This window comes from Parasteatoda tepidariorum, chromosome 7 (genome assembly GCF_043381705.1).
Source record: "Parasteatoda tepidariorum isolate YZ-2023 chromosome 7, CAS_Ptep_4.0, whole genome shotgun sequence".
Classification (NCBI taxonomy): domain Eukaryota; kingdom Metazoa; phylum Arthropoda; class Arachnida; order Araneae; family Theridiidae; genus Parasteatoda; species Parasteatoda tepidariorum.
This window is the reverse complement of record NC_092210.1, coordinates 75,165,070-75,185,628: the sequence shown is the minus strand read 5'-3', so window position 1 is coordinate 75,185,628 and position 20,559 is coordinate 75,165,070. Positions and strand designations below refer to the sequence as shown.

The 20,559-nt window shown below is 28.6% G+C and overlaps 1 protein-coding gene across 1 annotated transcript in view; it reads left to right on the top strand.

Annotated features, from left to right (window-relative positions):
- The window catches only part of LOC107452211 (mediator complex subunit skuld), a 58,583-nt gene extending 39,517 nt beyond the window's left edge, over positions 1 to 19,066 (top strand). The window contains exons 15-27 of the mRNA XM_043039343.2: positions 164 to 1,002; positions 3,939 to 4,100; positions 5,208 to 5,305; positions 6,266 to 6,575; positions 8,619 to 8,771; positions 10,213 to 10,457; positions 11,760 to 11,951; positions 14,877 to 15,106; positions 15,711 to 16,131; positions 17,352 to 17,606; positions 17,698 to 17,862; positions 17,992 to 18,110; positions 18,797 to 19,066. Of these exons, the coding sequence (XP_042895277.1) occupies positions 164 to 1,002; positions 3,939 to 4,100; positions 5,208 to 5,305; positions 6,266 to 6,575; positions 8,619 to 8,771; positions 10,213 to 10,457; positions 11,760 to 11,951; positions 14,877 to 15,106; positions 15,711 to 16,131; positions 17,352 to 17,606; positions 17,698 to 17,862; positions 17,992 to 18,110; positions 18,797 to 18,929 (3,322 nt within the window). The 3' untranslated portion in view covers positions 18,930 to 19,066. The remainder of the gene's footprint in view (positions 1 to 163; positions 1,003 to 3,938; positions 4,101 to 5,207; positions 5,306 to 6,265; positions 6,576 to 8,618; positions 8,772 to 10,212; positions 10,458 to 11,759; positions 11,952 to 14,876; positions 15,107 to 15,710; positions 16,132 to 17,351; positions 17,607 to 17,697; positions 17,863 to 17,991; positions 18,111 to 18,796) is intronic.
- The last annotated feature ends 1,493 nt before the right edge of the window (positions 19,067 to 20,559 follow it).

Sequence of the window (20,559 nt, the reverse complement as noted above, 5' to 3'; positions counted from 1 at the left end):
GAAATTGAGGGTTTATTATTTNATAAATATATATACCTTTTGCTCTTGAACCTTTATAACACCTAAGTTTTTTTGTATCTCTTTAAACTTTTGATATGCCTATGAATTATTGTATGCTGTTAAATTTTATTATGTGTTAATTCTTTTTTCTTCTCCAATTTAGTTCTCAATATCCTATGATCCCAGGAAGTGATGGTGAAAGACTTGTGCCGCCCATGTTTGCCGTGGAATCTTCTTTAGATCAACGAACTTTACAAACAATGAATTATGAACTGCAAAGCCCAGCATCCAGTGCCTCATCTTACATGAACAAACACTTAAATTCTGTGGACAGCAGTGGCACAGCTTCCTCCATTCCAGAGGCGCACAGTCTGTTAGTGAACCTTGTTTTAGCAGATTCAATGCTCAATCTCTTTAAAGATCACAATTTTGCTAGCTGTACATTATGTGTGTGCAACATGAACACTAAAGGTGCTGACGCTGGCATCAATCTGCCAAGTAGTCTAATACCATCTGGAACTGATGAACCACAGTATAAGTGCACATGTGGTTTCAGTGCAGTTATCAACAGACACCAAAGTCATCGCTCGGGTATTTTCTACGAGGATGAACTCGATATTACGGGTCACCGGTATGACACATTTATGTGCCGGAAAAGTCTCTCTCTAGTAGAAAGCTCAACGCCTAAAAAACCAGAGTTGGGCCAGACTTTAGAAGATGAAACAAGCGCTCAAGTGGACCATGTTCCGCACACAGTTGTGGATCTCATAAAAGTGCAGTGCTCACATATATACTCAACATTTTCATTATTTCATAAAGCCGAACAATATCGCAATATTGATTGGTTTAGTACTCATTACAACGCTCTCGAAATATCAGATGGCTGTGAAGTATGCTTTTTTGCATTAGACACAGGCCGGCAAGCTGTAGACAATATGAATAACAACAAAATGGATGAAAACTTGAAGTCTTCCTGCCTTCATAAGTGGCCTTATTTTGCTGGTAAGTTTGGGGATTTTACTCTTGTATAATATTTACTCTTGAAATTTTTGTGTTTCCCTGAAAGGATGTTAAACTATTTCAGGCATGAAATTCGTTCTCAGTGCTAAACATTTCTACTTTTTTTTCTTTTCTTATTTTGTTACAACAGGATTATGACAAATGAATTACCAGATTTTAAATATTTATATTTTCTATTTTGTATTATTCATGTGCCCCAGCCATTGAAGATAAAAAGAAAAGTATAATTTTTTGTATAAGAGCCCTATAATCTTATTTCAATCAAATTTGTTATTAACATTTCTTTATATAAATATAATTGAGCATTTTTCGAATATTTTATTTCTCACCTGTTCATCTATTTGTTAAATGATACATATGTTATCTGTTAATCATAAAAATCCTGCTGTAATTTATTATATAGCATTAAATGTGATACTTTTCCTCCTCCATGAAACCACAGCATTAAAATAAAAATATTTTTAGTTAATGAATTTGCTATACAGAAAATACTATTATTAAGTAATTGTGTTTCAAACACGTTCTTTTAATTTTTATATTTTACAAGTTTTTCCTCTTTTTTTTTTACAATCAAATTTTTTTTTTTTTAACTTGAACATGATTATTATATGTTGTAGTTTATATATATAGCAAAAAAAATAAATAAATAAAAACTCAAAAGTATTCATTATTTTGTAGATTATAAATATTATATTGCTCTTGTAGCAGGCATGTGATTCTTCCTCTAATTTGCAGATTTCTACGAATATCAAGACCGTTCCCAGACTCCCGCTAATCAGTTATTTATATTCGGACAAAAATTTCTCGGGTTTCATCTAATCAAAAATGGAAATTTCGTTATGTTTGTAAAATCTCGCTTACGAGATAGTAACTTTGAGAAGCAGGGACTGAAAAAAAAATCAATAAGAACTTCAGCTAAAATATTGAGGCTNAAACACGTTCTTTTAATTTTTATATTTTACAAGTTTTTCCTCTTTTTTTTTTACAATCACATTATTTTTTTTTTAACTTGAACATGATTATTATGTGTTGTAGTTATATATATAGCAAAAAAAAAAAAATTTAAAAAACTCAAAAGTATTAATTATTTTGTAGATTATAAATACAGTGAATTCGCGATAACTCGAATCTGATAGGACTGACGAAAAACTTCGACATATCGGAAGTTCGACTTACCGTTAGTTTCGATTACAAATCTTCTAAATGCTTACAATATTTAAGATCATTTTTCTGATAAGCCATTTACGATAAGACTGTTCGAAGCACTTTATGATACCCTGGTCCATCGGCTGCAACTTTGCTGTTGTGTCTGGTGAGAGAAACTGCAAGTTTACTGCTTTCAAATTAGGTAGATCAATATGCGTTGTGCATTTATCCATAAAGAGTATCACTTTTCTTTTTTTAGCGAAGAATTTCCGATCCAATTTTCTTACATAGTCTTCAAATAAAACTGATGTCATCCAAAACTTTTTGTTAGACTTGTAATCCAAAGGATACGTTTTTACATTCTTGAAGCATCGGGGATTTCGGTATTTTCCGATAACAGCTAAGGGCAATTTCTCAGTCCCAAGCGCATTTCTTCCAACTAGGACAGTCAAATTGAAGATAAAAGGGTCGGGACCTCATAAAAATATCGAGTTATAGTAATATTCGAGTTATCGTACTTCGAGTTATAGCGAATTGACTGTATTATATTGCTCTTGTAGCAGGCATGTGATTCTTCCTCTAATTTGCAGATTTCTATGAATATCAAGACCGTTCCCAGACTCCCGCTAATCAGTTATTTATATTCGGACAAAAATTTCTCGGGTTTCATCTAATCAAAAATGGAAATTTCGTTATGTTTGTAAAATCTCGCTTACGAGATAGTAACTTTGAGAAGCAGGGACTGAAAAAAAAATCAATAAGAACTTCAGCTAAAATATTGAGGCTGACAGCAAAGTATAAAATGGATAATCTGAAAAGTAATTCCGAAACGGGAAACATTAAAAAGATTGTTCGCTAGAAAAAAATAAAGTTTTTTTTTCCTTTTTATTTCTTTAAAAGTTTTAATGAGTAGCAATTTTGTTGCTAAATTCAATTTGTAAACAAAGAATTATTTAATCGATGTAATATATTTTCCCCCTTTTTTATTTGGCTACAATTAGTACATGGTTTATATTATAACATGGAAATTTCAAATCACACATTTCAGTAATTACTTTTTAACACGCTCTATACCACTGTAAATCCTTGTTTTTTTATTGTTTCGTTTTGTTTTTTCAGTTAATGCAATTAATTTTCTCACAGTTTTTAAAATTCCAATATTATTATGGCATGCTAAAGTTAAATCGCACATATTGAGCTATTACTTTTGACATGCTCGATTTGGACTTAATCCGTTCAAAGTTTCAATCCCTTTTTTCTAGCCCATCTAGTTCATTATTACATGAAAAATTTGAGACTCTTATTTTGAAGTGACAAAAATTTTGTGTTGTGCTTAAGTAGGAGGTATTTTTGTCAAAATAGCGCATAAACGAGTAAAAGTTATAAATTTTTTTCTACATCCCCTGTCAGGTCTGCGGGAATAGCTCTCTCATAAGGGTGAAACTCGCATTAAAGGGAGCGGGTATAAATGAGAGATCACTGCAAATGAATTTTATCACACCTAATAAAAATACATTGCTGATATTTAAAAGGTTATCTATTTTTGAATAAAGTGTATCTATTTTATGGTTATGTATGTACAAATGGTTGTTATACAACATATGATTTCCCAGTCCTACATATTGGTTATATTTTCACAAAACTCATGTAACTTTTAACTCGAGGGGTTAAAATTTATTACATCCAGCTTTGCCAAAGTCTAGACAAGCTGAAATCAAATAATTATTGTTCAAAAATTTTAGGCGATTAAAAATATTTGTATCATATTTTAGCTAAAGTGCCAGTCAGCAATTTGGACGTTGTCCATTTATTACGATCTCTGCAACCTGTTCTCCAAGATGCAGTGCAACAAAAACGTCAGAGAATGTGGGAAGTCACATATCCAGTTCTAGGGCCATTGACGTGGAGGCAGTTCCACAGACTAGCCGGCAGAGGTAGATTTTGTTCTGTTAATTGGTTTTCTTCGTTACTAAGCATGCTAATATGTCACATCAGAAACTATATTTTTCACAAAAAATAACTAATATTTCAAAAGCAAATTACATTAGTTTCTTCCATCCCAATTGAAGAAAGTCTTTTTAAAAAAGGGAAATATAAAATATTAAAACAATTATTTTAAACAGTTTATAATTATAATCTAGTTTAATTAATAGTTTTCACTTCCAAGCTATTTGATTCATTATGCTATATTTCTTTCATTATTCCAGGTATTAAGACAAAATTTATACCTAAAATCACTAAGATGTGAAAAGTTTAACCAGTTCAGAGAAATATTAAGAGTTTTATGATGTTTCTAATAGTAATTAATTAAACACAAATTGTAATTCTTTCTGTACAAAATCATAACCCTGTATGAAGTTGTTTTAAAAAGTAAAGTGTGCAGTAAACTAAAACTTATGTAAGCACAATAATTTATCTAGAAAAAGTTGGCTGATTTTATTTTGGAATAAAAGTATAACATAAAACCCATTTAAAAATAAATAAATCCACCTGTTATGTAGATTTTAAGATTCTGCATAAAACTAAAATAAAAGAATCGAAAAACAGTTATTATTTTTTTTAAAAAAAAAATATATTTGAAAAAGTCAACTTTTCTGTGCTACATTAAATTTAGTTTCTTCCATTTCTTCTGAATCAAGACAAATTACATTCTAATAAATTAATTTTAAAACAATTTATGTATTTGATGAATAAAGGAATTATTAATTAAAGTATTGAAAACTCAAATAAAAGGATTAAATCTGATGAACTGTAGTTTAAAAGGAGGGAGAATAACAATTGAACAGTTTGTTAGTTGTTCCACATTTTTATGTTTAGTAGTAGTTGTATCACGAGAATCAAAATGTAAGTTCTTCGATAAAAATTTATTGATGATGATTTCCTTTTAAATATTTCCTTTACAAAACGCTCAACTATTTACTATTTTTGTAAAGTTTATTTTCAAATAATATAATTGCTTTTAAAAGCAAGAAAGAGACTGATATGTCGTTTAATCTCCATTTAGAATTTTTATCCATGCTAAATTTTTTTCTTTTAACTAGGTACTGAAGATCAATGTGAACCTCAACCAATTCCTTCATTACTTGTAGGATATGACAAAGATTGGTTAGCTCTATCACCTTTTGCCTTACGATATTGGGTAATAATTTTAAGTATTGTTTTATTTAATTAAAATTAATGTGTTATTTAGTTGCTATCTATTTTCACTTTTTTTATGTAAAATTTACTATCTAATATTCCAGCGTTACGTATTGTATATTTTCATTTTATAGCATAGGTAAAATCATTCTGTATAAATGTGTTAAAGCAGGGGTCTGTCTAGGTTTTTCTAAAAGGTACCTATTTTGTGAAAATTTAGACATAAATTGTGAAAAATTAAAAATTATATTGAAAAAATCAACACAAAAACATGGTAAAAATATAGATTTATTGTTTCTTAAGGGATACAAAAATAAAATTTTAAGAAAAAGTATTTTGTGAAACTACCGTTTTTCTTAAAGTTGAATTTGTGAAACTACCGTTTTTCTTAAAATTAAATTTATGAATGTACCGCTAAAGGGTAGTAAATTCGGCCTGGACAGACCCCTGGTTAAAGGAATATTAAATTGACTAAATTTTAATGCTTATAATTATTTAAAAGAAAAAAAAAATTGCAGGAAAATAATTGCATTTAGCTAAAACAAGTAAACATGTTAGTTTAGTAAAGTTTCCATGATAACATAATAAATTTCCATGGTTATTTTCTCAGTAGCTATTATGAAAATATTCAAATTAGCTTATTAGCAAAATATGTGTTAAATAACATAAAATTAATCTTTCTCTTTCGTAACTGCTTTATGCATGTTAATAATGCATGCAAATAGCATTTTGTGTCAAAATTATTTTGTAAAATGTATCAGATGTATGTTTAGTGCTGTTTAGAAACAAATACGTTAAATAATTTGTAATATTTTGAACTTAAGAATATAAAAATTAGATCATATAACTAGTGAAAGAAAGAATTAATTCTACTTAATTTTTTCTTTTTTAAAGTAAAGGTATATAAAACTACATTATTTTAGATACTATGCTTTTACTGACATTTAGTAATCTATTTTAGGACAAGCTGCTTTTAGAACCATATACTAATAGTCGAGATATTGCATATGTTGTTGTTGCTCCAGATAATGACTGTGTTCTAACACCTATTAAAAAGTACTTCAAAGAACTTAGTACTGTATATGAACTCTGTCGATTAGGAAGACACTGTCCTATTACAAAAGTATTGCGAGATGGTATTATGCGTGTTGGTAAAAGTACTGCTAAAAAGCTAGCTGAAGAACCCATCGATGATTGGTTTAATCTTATTGGAGATGGACCAATCGCTAGTAGATTGAAGCTATATGCCCAAGCTTGCCGATATCATTTAGGTGTGTATAAGTATAAATTATAAAATTTTACATCAATATTTTTTCTTCTTGAAATAGAAACTGAAAAGGAATAATAATTATATTGCCTTATTCTATACTTACTCATAACCTTTTTGACTACTTGGCAATTATTTTTTCTTTGCTTTACAAACAAGATTTAAAACCACCCTGATAATTACTATGCAATTGCTGTATTATTTTCCCCTAGATTTATAAATTAAACTCAATATGGTCTATGATAATGCATTGGGTGATTATACATTCCTTTTCCTAAATTTCTATATCTCTATTTGTTAATTTTATGAAATCTTGTCTCCAAATTGTGTTTGTTTAACGGTACTTTATTATTTACTCCTATTAATTACAATTAGATTTTAATTAATAGCACTATGAGCTGATAATAAATCTTGTAATGTGATGTTGCATAAATAAGAAACTTTTGATGAAATATAAAGCAGGTGCAACTGAATAATATACTTGAACCTCAATCAATTGTTCCTGCGTCTTTCGTTTTCCTGTGTGTATCGTCTTGTTCTGGCGGTACCGTCACAAATGCTATTATTACAATGGTAATAATGCCAGTTTAGATAGTTTTTGAAACTAACGAATTCTTGCATCTATCATTCAGAAATTTTACTACTGATATTTAACAAAAATGTTGAAGTTAGTTCGCTTTAAAAAGAGAAACAGTAACTCTTGATGCTAAATATGAAGCAGAAAAGAAAAAAAAGAAGAAATGATTTGTTGCAGTTTGTGTAAAATGCCTCAGACAGCACATTTGATGTTTATGCATCAGTTAGTGAAAATGTGTGTTGTTGTTGGTTCAAGAAACAATTGCAAAAACTGGAGAAGAGCAAAGTGACACTGAATGCGTCTTAAAAAAATGAGCCACATTCTGTATTCGTGCAAGCGTGCAGAAAATGAACAATAATCTGTTACAAATGTCTAAAATTTGTTTTTGCTCTGAGAAGAAAAAAGCATTTTCTAAAAATTATAAGAATAGTAAGTATTTTGCAGTAAGTAAGTATTTTACTTAAAGGTGTTTTTTTGTTTGCAGAATAAGTATTTTTGCATTACATTCATAATTTTTTCAATTAAAATTTTTTTGTATTTTACTAAGCTTGTAAAGATTTAAGCTTGGTAAGATTTTTAAGACTATTTATTACCTGTTTCTTACTTTTCATATTACACTTAATATCTTACGTTGATCTGCATTAATTATTTTCTTATATGAATCGTTCGCAATGAACGGTCTCATGAGAAACAATTGATCGAGGTCCTACTGTGATAAAATGTACTTTTATTATAGAGTATTAACCTGTGCTTAATTCTCCATTAAAGAACCATGCTTGACAAAGCCTAACTTGTTTCATTTTATAAGATGTTTGAAATTCCTTATAGTGTGCTTTAATCGCTATTAGTTTGAATAAAAATTATGTAAATGTATAAATTAAAAACAAAATGTACAGTAAGAAATTAAAAGTCTTATAAAAAATGAATTTGAATTCAATTAGTTTCTTGATACTTCTTAAATAATGCTAACTCAAAACACATTGCAAAAAGTGTTACAATTTTTCACTTTATTAACTTAAGTATACTTTCGCTATCTCAAACTTTTATATCATATCTTTAAAGCCTTGTTATATCAAAAAAATATTTTTGCCCTTGGCATTACATATCTACCTAATATTAATTTGAATTCTTATGTCAAAGATTTTTTTCTCAAAACCTTGCTGTGTCAAACATTTTTCTAAATAAAAAAGAATTTTTTTCAGAAAAATCACAATGTAAGTTTATTGTTTATCAATTCTTTTCTATTTATTGCATAATCATTTTTGTCTTACTTTTAAAAATTAAATTATCATTGCTGTATTTAGACTTTTTTTCTGGGTGTTTGTGGCTGTCTAGAATTTGTCAAATATTTGAGCTTAGCATATTAACCATTTAGGTACTTAACATTGAAATAAAATTGTTTCTAAGAATATCTGTAATGAGTGTTCCTTAATTTGAATTATTTAATAATGTTTTAATAATTTTTTTTAGCCCCCCATTTATCTCAGCAACCACTTGATAGCAGTTTGCTGGATAGCCCACCTATTTTAAAACCTCCTGAAAAACCTTTATCAGTTTCTTCCCCAAGAGCACCAGGAAATGAAAATCCAGACAAGGATCAAGCATTGAGGCCACCTGAAGCTGGTATTTATTTTTTCAACCTTTGTTCTGCACTAAAGAAACTTTTTTTTTTTTTTTAAAGAAACATAAAAGGTTTTTTTAAATTTTTTTTTAATTTTTTATTGAAGAGCAAAAATAGAAAGAAAAACTTTCATTATTTTCTCAAATTTTTAAATTACATATTTAATTTTTTAAATAAAAATTATACTTTGTCCATGTTTTTTAGAATAATCCACCATTGTTGTGACTTTGGTGATAATGAAAAAAGTGTATGTTTTTATTCCATAAATGAATTGCTGTTTATTTTTATGTCCATTAGAATGTTGTAAATTGGTTCTTTCTAGAATCCAAATTTCTTTTTTTTTTCTTCCTTTTTTTTATTTTTAATATTTTAGAATTTTTTATTTATAAAAAAGTTTCAGAAACATACATTAAACGTTTTCCTTTGAAATATTCCTATTTAGCTGTAAGGCTTAAGGAAAAGATGACATCTAACTTAGTGTGATAAAACAAAATAGGTTATTTAAAAAAACCCACATAATTTGTTAAAAATTTTTAAAAAAAAAATAACATTGTATTTCTATATTATCATTCAACAATTCTTCGTTTAATAGTGTATTTTTTAAAGCATAAATTCTTATATACATAACTAACATAATTACTTTTTATAATATAATTGTAATTTGTAGCACCTGCCAAAATAAAGTTGTACTAATAAAGCACCTGCCAAAATAAAGTTCTATATTATCATTCAACAATTCTTTGTTCAATTATGTAATTTTTAAAGCATAAATTCTTATATACATAACTAACAAAATTACTTTTTATAATATAATTGTAATTTGTAGCACCTGCCAAAATAAAGTTGTACATGCCAACAATAAAAATTGCCTCAGATAAGGAAATAAACTATCAAAGATTCTAGTTAAAGTTCTGAACTATAAAATAAAATTAAACATAATAAAAAATACTTGCAAAGGTTCTTACATAAAGAGATGAGGTTTAATACAATGCAGATCTGCATCACTATACATTTATGGGCTCAGACAATTTGAAAATTGGTAAAGGTGAATGTGACAAAATTTTTAATGCTAAAAGATTGAATACTAATGAATAAAATGTGATGCAGGCATGCTTAAGAAAGATACTGTATCATTGCTAGAAATAAAAACAACTCTTGTGAAATAAATCTTAATTTATATTAAATATTTAAATATTTCATTGCATTGATCAGCTTAAAAGAGATACTGCATCATCACTAGAAATAAAAATGTCTCTTTTGTATTAAATCAAAGTGATATTCTCAACAGTAAAAGTTATATATTTATTTGTTGCCCTAGCAAGAAAATTTTGCCTAAGAATTCTTGAAAATATTTTTATTTTTAATTTAACATTATTTTTTCTAACTTTTTTTCTCTTTATATTTTTATAAATGCTAATAAAAAATGTATATTTATTGTACTAGATTCAAAAGTAGATGCTAATGCTGCCACTGAACAACCTTCTGTTCCTTCTACTCCTGTTACTGAATCAGCAGATACTGAAGATAGTCAGCAGACACCAACTGTAGTTATATATCTTGTTGATCCTTTCACTCATGGTTCAGCAGATGCCGACGTTTATCGTCTAGCTAGTCTTGGACTTCTCAGGTCTTATACTCACATGTTGCAGTTTCTGCCTGAACCTATGAAAAATAATGTTCACTTACAGGTATGACTCTTTTTTATTAAAATTTATATATTTATATATAATATGCATGCCAAAGATCTTGCCTCCTGAGCAGCCTTAATTATTAATAATTGTAATAAAATTGTACACAAAAATCTTGAAGAAAAAGTTGCTCTGCTAGGAAGTTATTGACTTTAAAAACTTAACTTTTTTACTAATCACTCTTCTTTTATTTACTTATGACAAACCTAAACTTGATTGTAAACATTTTGTTTTACAAGTTTTGCTTTTGGCCGGAGCTCAGTGTCTGCAGTTAAAAGTAATTTTTCAAGAGTTAATACACATGAAATTGGTGAGGGAAAAAAAAATTGGAAGCTAAAGAATTGTGTTTTCCAAAACTAATTATACTTACATTTTATTAATCTGATTTTGTATTAGTATCGTTTGCACCGAAATTTGCTTTCTGATTAATAGCAAAATATAATTTTTGAGGTAAAAGAAAATTTTTATTTTTCTGTTCTTTCTCTTTTAGAAAAAGAAAAAAAAAGCAATTATAAACATATTGCCTTTTATTTAGAATTGTTCAAATTTAGTTATAAATGTTCAACTTTAGTTACACTTCACACCTTTATTTATTTACTTTATCTGCATTTAGTAAAAAATTAGTTATGCGTGTGTGAGATATTAATGTAATTATTAAACACGGAAGCAGGATATCTAATGTTCTAAAACTAGACTGTAATTATAAACAATCTGCAGGGATTTTCAAGAATAAACAACACCCCAAAAGTCAAATTATTACTGTTTTTTTTAATGATTTATTTTATTTTGCAGAAGGAAAGGAACCTTAATTAAATATTGAATTGTCTATAAATGCTTCCATTATGTAACATTAACTTATTGCAGGGACAAAAACATAAATAATTTTGCTACAAAAATAAGTTTTTCTGTGGAGACTACCATGGTTTGAGACATACACTTTTTAGCACTTTGTTTTTACTAAATATGATCTAAATTCATTATATTTTACAATTGCAACTTTATGTTATTTATATTAATTGCTGTTGTATTTTCTAATTTTTGTGGCATGTTGTTCAAAAAATGTTGTGAATCACTATTTCTATTTTTTTTATTTCTATTATTTATCCATTTAATTAGAAAATTCTTTTATGCAACAGAGATGCAATTTCGTTCTTGAAAGTTAAAATGTAATTATAAACATCAGGGAAATTTATGTAAACCTTACAATAGAAATTCGTTCCAGTTTGTATTCAGTTAAAAATCCTGAAGTTTACTGTTTTTCTTTTGATTTTAATGTGACAATAATTTGAAATTACTTTCCAGGTTATAACTTTGGATTCAATACTTAGTCTTGGTCACATGGAGAGTAATGAACGTCGCAAAGATCAACTAAAAGCTCTAGCCTTTTCTGTATTTTCTCAATGCCATCAGATGTTTATGCATCAAACTATTGCAAAATCCCTCACAGGATTTGGTCCAGCTGCAGCTCAAGACATGTTTATGAAAAGCAGAGACGTTAGTCAATTCAACTATTTTTTAATATAATTGAACAGTATTTTTGTACTATTTGTTATCAATCTGTTATCATAAGTGTTTTTTTAAAAAAATTTATATTATCTCCAGGGCTCGAAAAAACTCAGAAATTTTACCCTTCCCCGAGGACGGCTTGTCCAACAACCAACGTTGAAACTAACCCGTAGCTTCTAAATAAATAAAAATATAATTTTCTCTTATTTACTAATAGTAATCTAGTATTTCTTTCATGAAATAATTTAATGACAAAGGTCAAGTTATCTGGAATGTCAATTTATCCAAGGGTACAGCGTTTTTTAAAATAATCAAATATGATGTTTGCCAGTTCCACAATCAAGCCAATGATTTTTAGAGGTTTCTGCACAGAAATCTGAAGGGGGTTTTCCATTTAGGTGTTCATAATTGCTTCTAAGGCTTCTTGTGTAAGAACAGTACGTAATGTGTTTTTTTTTAAGTTCATTGCTGAAAAGCCTATTTTAACCGCTGCAGTACTCCCAGACAGAAAAAACATCAATTCCACCATGCGCTGTATGTTGCTGTATTGTGGGTCATTTTGCTGCATTAGGTCTTTATAAATAGCTTGGGCTAGGATGGCTAAAGTTTTCTGGTGTTTAACGATGTTATGTATCTTAAATGTTAATGACACCCATTAAAATTTAAGATATATTTCAACAAAAATTGAAAATGTATCACGAACATTAACGGGAAAAGGGCCGCCTGAACGGACGTCGGATTCGAGAAATTCGTTGTCCGCGGGGAATTTTTGACCGCCGAGGACGGGTGGTTTTTCGAGCCCTGATTATCTCTCTTGTTCTATAGAACGATTAAATAAAACAGCTCATTTCTTTATCAAAAGGCCAGTTTCAGAAGTATGTTTATTGGCCAAGCTTTATTTGCTAACCCAAACCCTTTCTCATTTAAAACAATTCAAAATTGATAGACTTTTTATACATGTTTTTATTTTCCTATTATATTACAAGATTGGCTAAATTAAACACTTCAGCTTTTGTTTCTGTATCAAAAGACTTGTTGCAGAACTCTGTTAATGTCTTCAGCTCTCGTAGTTTACCCTCATTTATTTATTTTAACTATCATGACATGTTTGTGCAAGAAGATTGACTTTAATTTATTATCTTGTTTAAGACATCAGATTTAGTCATCTTGGTTTTTGTTTTCAATAGCAAAAGACCAGTTGCCGAAGTAAATTTATTGATCCTTCTTTGTTTACTAATCTTTTCACATTTAAAACAGCATAAAATTGATGGATACTTTGTATTTTGACTAACATGGCATTTATTTTAAAAATGTATTTAACTATTATGCAACAGGGATGTTATATATCTTGATTAACAGATTGGCTAAATTATGTGTCTTTGTTTTTTGCGTCAAAAACCAGTTACAAAAGTACATTTATAGGTCCAGCCTTATTTGCTAATTTTTTTTCACAATTTAACTATCACATTGTTTTAAAATATTTTTTCATAATTTTTTTTTCACTATTGTTTAACACAGTGGTTGAATAGAACATATTGGCTTTGATCCATTATTGATAGAGAAAGATCAGTTGAAAAATTATGTTTCTTAGCTTAATTTAATTTAATAATCCTTTCACGATTAATGTTATGCTTTTAAGCAAATTCCTTTCTTTCTTTTTTTTTACAGCAATGTTAATTACAACTGTTATTGTGTTTTTTTTCTTCTTTGTTGCTCATATTCCTAAAAGAATAATTTTAGAAACTGTCGGAGGTTAGAGCTGTCAGGTATGAGAATCCCCCACTTTTCACCAGACTTCCGATTTTTGTTTTATTTTTTATCTGATTCCTGCTATAATATGATGAAAAAAAATTATGTTGCAGAACTATGTTTATCTTCAGCTCTCTTAGCTTACTATTTCCTCATTTATTAATGCAACTAGCATGACATGATTTTATTTAACTGTTGTTCAAGAAGATTAACTTATATATTTTATCTTGCTTAAAAGATTGGCTGAATAATCTTTGTTTTTGTTTTCAATATGAAAAAACCAGTTGCGGAAGTAAATTTATTGATCCTACTTTGTTTACTAATCTTTTCACATTTCAAACAGCATAAAATTATGGAAGTTACTGATTTCAACCAACATTGCATTTTTTTATTGATTTAACTATTATGTGACAAAATTGTTATACATCTTGTTTAACTTATCGGTTAAATTAAATGTCTTAGCTTGTGGTTTTTTGGTCAAAAAATCATTTACAAACTTATGTTTACAATGTAAAAAAACGTGCAAGTCCATTTTAGTTACTACCGATAAAAATGGTAGACAAAACCACATAGATTTACTGTTAAAAAGTCACTGATCGAGTTGGGTCGAGAAATGATTACTCAATTAAATGCGTTCTGAATTTGTGGTACGTCATAATGGAGTTTTAAAAACCATGTGGAGATCTAACAATAGCTGTGGAAATATCGATTGCCAATCCTTGTGGATTTGTGGTGTAATCTTTTGCTGGATGATTAGGTCAAAATAAAATGTGATTGTTACTCAATATGTCATTTGAAATTTGCCGAACCCTCTAAAGTCTTGTTTAATCATTGAGATTTTAAAAACCATGTGGAAATATGTAGCAATGGTTGCCAAGAAATGCTATTGTCATAAAGAAAAAGAAAATGTATAAATGTAAATTAGAAAAATAATGAAAATTGGCATTATTCATTTTTATGTATTATGTGCATTGCATTAAACAAAATTTCTCTAAGTAAATTTTTTTTGGCTTTTTTTTTGTTAATTGTTTATTCTTATGCCTATGATCTATGCAAAACTTTTTTTATTTGCATATTTTAAAAACTTGGAGTAGAATATTTAGCTGTTTGAAACATGTTTGGCTGGTTATTAAACTGAGTGAAATTGTTTGTATTTTCTTATAGGCCAGGAACTCCATCTTCTCCCCACCCTCTAGTAAGGCATTTACTTTGGCTCCTCAGAAAGACAAGCAAACTGAATTGGGTGAAATGTTTGGTGATAGAAGAGAAAAATCCAGTATTTTATATTGTACATATTGTTTGACGGAAGACCAAAAATGGTTGGTTGCTAGCTGTACTGATGATAAGGGTGATGTCTTGGAGACATGTTGCATCAACATTGAAGTTCCCAATAGGTGCTTTATTATTATTATTTTTTTTTCAATTATTGTTTTTTTTTAAAGACTGCTGAGTGCATTTCTTTTTATAATTAGTATTCAAAACTATACAGAAAATTAAAATAGTAGTAGGGAACCGATTATCCGGAACGATCGGGACCATCCCAATTCCGGATAACTGATTTTTCCAGTTTTTTAAATCGCTACAAAAAGCAGTTTTTTTTTTTGTTAAACCCAACTAAAAAAATATTATTTGGAAATAATCTTAAAAAGAAGAAAAAACGATGAAGTAATAAACTAATAATTATTTCCAAAATGATGGTAAGCAAAACAAACAAATGATGGTAAACAAAAAGGAAGGAAAAATCCTAAAATCTTATGAGGGAAAAAAATTTATCGAATTTCGTTCTGGTTTTCTGATTTCCGGATAACGGGTTCTGTACTGTATTTGAAAAATTTTTTTAGTATCTCATGATTATTTTTTAGGCTTAGGAGATTTATATATAACATCTAAAAACATAAGAATAATGTGTGACACATGAGAATGTCACAAAGATTGACAATTAACAGTAACAGCCTAAAGTAATGATTGATTTTACTCACACTGGAATATTTCTTTCAGGACTCGACGGAAAAAAGTGTCTGTGAGGAAACTGGCACTCCACAAACTTCTCGATTTTATTGTCCAGGTGCTCTCTAAATGTTATCATGCTTGGAGACTTGTTGTTAGTAGACTGGGTCGTCTAGGTCACGGAGAACTTCGAGATTGGGCAACGCTGCTTAGTCGCAAGTCACTACTCCGTTACAGTCGGCAGCTTCGGGACCTTTGCCACCAGTGTGGAGTTTTGGGGCCCTCAGACATGCCTGCAATTCTCTCTGCATGCCTGGTGTCTTTAGAACCTGATTCTGCTCTTAGAGTAATGGCTGACCAATTCACTCCTGATGATCGTTTTAGTAGTAGTTGTAACTCATGTGTTCTCAGTACTCCTGAAGATGCTTCCTGTACACATATCCTAGTCTTCCCTACATCTGCCACTACTCAGGTATGTTGCACTGCGTTTTTAAAACACAAGTTGTTTTTTTTATTTATTTAAATACTTGCATTCTATACTTAATTTTAGTAAATGCTTACTTATATATTCCTCTTTTTTTCATATCCTACAAAATTTAAAATCTTCTGTTTAGCAATGCTACATACAGAAGGAAAAAATATTTATTTTTGAAATATTAATGTTTGTAACTGTTTAAGACATTTCTAGTGTAAATATTTCTTTGGACTTTAATTTTAAAAATGCATTTAAAATTAAAATACAGATAAATAATGGATGGGAGTTGTATATAAATTATAATTCAATATTCAGAATAGACTATAATGTTAACTAAATGTGGATAAAAGGGGTGTGGTATTTTTAAATTATAATTTTCTGTATGTTAAATAATTTACTCCTAATTAAACATATTTGATTTTACCCATTTATTTTTTGTTTATTTAACTAAATTATTAATAGTTATTTATTATTAACTAAAAGTACTTTATAATTAATGAATAAGAGCTGGTTCTGTGGAGATTAATTAAAAATTTTTTTTTAGTGTTTCCTCATCTACTCTTCATTGGATATTTGAAAAATTGCTCTCTCTTTATAAATTTCGTCTGTTTGTTGAGCTTGAATAAAAAGAACTGTATTTATTTAGTAATTAGTTAAAGTATTTTTTTAAAATTATAAATATGAATGACATCCGTTTGAGCTATAATGTTGATTTTAGAATAATATTAAGTACTATTTATACATTTTATGTGAGTTTTGATTGGCAAATGTGAGGAAAAAAAAGTAATTTTAGTTTCAAAATAATCCAAAAAAAAAAAAAAAAAATCAAATTAATCCAACTTGAAATAAATAGATTTTTTGTAAAAATTTTTTAATTGAAACAAAAAGGAGCTGACAAATAAAATAAAAAAAAAAACCATTTAACATAGGAGCTTTAATTTTCTCTCTCTCTTCCTTATAGCTAAATTTGACGTTTCGTAGAACTTCAATGAAAAAACAGATTAATGATTAAAAGCAATACAATAGGTTAAAGAAGTTGGTAATTTTAATCTAACTTCTGGTATTTCATTGTGCAATTTAAATAAAAAAAGTTTTGCTTTAAGTCAAAAATTGAGTTATCAGCCCTTATCAATCTTTTGCCCATTATTTTTCAATATTAAAAGTTGACTTAATAAATCAGCAACTGTATTTACATTTGTGCTAAAATTATTCCCTAGTCATCACAAGCAACATTCCAGCAAGAGCACATAGATCCATTATCCACAACATTAGCTGATGATGATATCTTCCAAGCACTCAATGATGATGACATTGCCGTTGGTTCAGATATAAATGATATCTTTCGATGGACTGAGAGCCCACCACAAAGTCCTGGTGGTTCTCCTCGTAGGGATTCCATATCACAGCCTGGTAGTCCCAGTTGTGGTTTGGGTGGACGTCATTCGCCATTTCATCATGGGGGACCAAATAGGGTGAGTATAAAAACATGTATAATGATTCCAACTTAATATAAAAGTAAATATAAAATTGTTCTGATTTTTTATTTTATCCTTGCTTTTTTAGGGCTCTGGAAATTTGCCCATAGACACTATAGAAGAACCTTTGCAACTTCTCCAACAACCTCTTGCTTTAGGCTATTATGTGTCTACTGCTAAAACTGGTCCTTTGCCCAAATGGTTTTGGTCTAGCTGTCCGCAGTTACAGAATGTGTGTCCAGTTTTCCTTAAGGTAAGAGTAGTGTCAAAATTGAACTTGTTACTGATTGTTGCAATTGATAAAAATTATTAATGAAACAGCATTTTTTTAATTATTTTAAAAACCTTTGAATTCATGTATGATTTCTTTTTTTATTTTTAGTCTGCTTTGTTAATCCATTCACCTTCTGTGCAACAGAGCTCAGATGATTTGCTACATGCTAATCCTCACACAAGAAATTATCATCCTCTTGATTCAAATCTAACAACTGATGTGCTCAGGTATATTGCTAACTGAGTTTAATCTAAAATCTCTAAATGATAGTGATATATATTATTTTCTAAAATTGACCCAAAAGTATGTTAATCATTGTTTAATGAAGCATTAAAATAGTAAAAAATTCATTAGCTTGGAATAAGTAAGTCATTTAAAAACTTGTGCTAGCAAAAGCTGTGCAAAATTACTACTCTAAATAGAAAAAAAAAATCAAAATTGTAGGAAATAGCAGCAATAAGGAAAGATAATTACTACACCCCTGTTTTTTCTTTCTCTCTTTTTAGTTCAGCCTATTGATGCTGACTTAGACATATATAATAACATTTTTAATCACCTATTCTATTCTAATAATTCTTTATTTTAATAATTTTATTTTAAATCGTGCCAATTTTGAATTATTTCATAAAAATTATGAAAGTTAGTGTATTCTTATTTTTTAACAATAGAGAAAAACGGCCTTAAGAAAAAAAATCTGTTTTAATTAGAGAAAAAGTTTTGGAAAAGTGAAAAATCCTATTTTTCAGTTTTACTTATTGATTTTGCCTTTTTTTATTTTACATATATATATATATATATATATATATATTAATTGCAAATGCTGATATTTGTTCATATTCTTTAATCTTTGAAATTTGAAGCCTTTATTAAATTAGAAAAAGTTGAAATTTGTCTGACATGAAACTTGTTACAGGTATGTTCTTGAAGGCTACAACACTTTATCCTGGTTAGCACTAGACCCAGCAACATGTGATCGTCGGTCATGCTTACCAGTGCACATCCAGGTTTTGATGCAACTTTATCAAGCTGTTGAAGCTCTCATATAAACTATGCAGCTAAAGAAAACTTTTGGAAACAGGGAACAAATATTCATGTTTATAGGCAGTTACAGTCATTTTAATTATTTAAAATAATGTGATGTCTTCAGAGTGCAGCACATGCTACATATCAGAGCTCCTTCGTACCCAGAACCATGTATCATAAATATATATAGAGAGGTTGTAAAGTTCCAACTTTTGAGAGAAGTCCCCCCTTCTGGTATGAAAATGTTCTGCAATGTATAAAATGCACATATTATATAAAAATGGACTACCTTTTTGTGGTAGCGTATTATACATAAATATATATATATACATAAAAAACTTGAGTGGAACTATGGTTTGAGAATGTGTTATGAGAGAACCTTTTGTTAATGGTTAGTGACGAATGAAAAGTATAATTACTATTTATTTTGTATATATAATAAATAAAATAAATATAAATAAATATATATATATATATAGGGCGTCTGGTCACATGCAGAAGGATTGGCGCCCTCCCACGCCAAAATTAGATATAATGCTACTTATTAGATAACCGTAGTTTAATACCACGGAACTCTGAACAATCGTATCTCGATCGTTGATTTTGTATAAAGCAATGTACAGTTACCATAAGTATACAAATCTTTTTACAAATCATGTATTAAACTCTTGTAAATGTCCTTCTGTGTTGTTGAAAGCTGTAGGAGCCCAAAACTAAAATAAATGATAGGAGATTGTATGGTACTGCCATCTTAGCAAAGGTATGCTGGAGTCTTGATTTTTACTACTTTTCATTAGTTTCCCACTGCCAGCAAATCGAAAGAGATCTTTAAAAAGTAAAAAAGACTATGCATAAATCTGTGCATAAAAAAATCATTTAACATCTTTATTTATCACTCATACCTATTTTTACATATGTTTTTAAAGTAGCATTGTGGGGAATAAGATAGTTTTGGATTGGCTGAGCAATAAGTCTGGCAAAAGGAATTTTAAATTATGCACTCGTGTTATGCGAACAAAACATGTATAGTGAACATTCATGTCTTAGAAAAATTTAAATGTAAAAAAACAAAATATGCATGTGTTGTAGTTTTCTGACGATTTTAACAAAGTGTGTTGGTTCTAAAGTGTCCTTTTAAAAATCTATGCAAATAAATTTTAGAATGTACAGTTAAAAAATTAAATGAATTCACCTCGAAAAATAATCTATTTAAAATCAAAACCAATTTTTGTAGGAGACTTATGCAATTTACTTTTACCTTAAATATTTATTACATTGCAATTTTTTAATCATGCTGAACTGTATTATGTGGATATTTAAAATAATCTATGCAATTTTATTGGCTTATTTGTATAACAAATTGAATATTTTAAAAGGTTAATTCAAATAGTTTAAGCAGTTTTGTTGACTTATGATTGTGCAACATTTTAAAATGTCTTATCGAGGTATCAAGCAGCAGAAGGAATTAAATACTATTTTTTTTATAAATCAAACTTAAAGCAACGAAGATATAATAAATAGCTGTTGTATAATTAATACTGTAAAAAATATTTGTTTCTTGGGTGAAAGATTTTTGTTTATTTGATATTTTTAACCTAATTATTATGAAATTATCATTGTAAGGAAAGTAAGGCCTCTAATTGTGAAAAATTT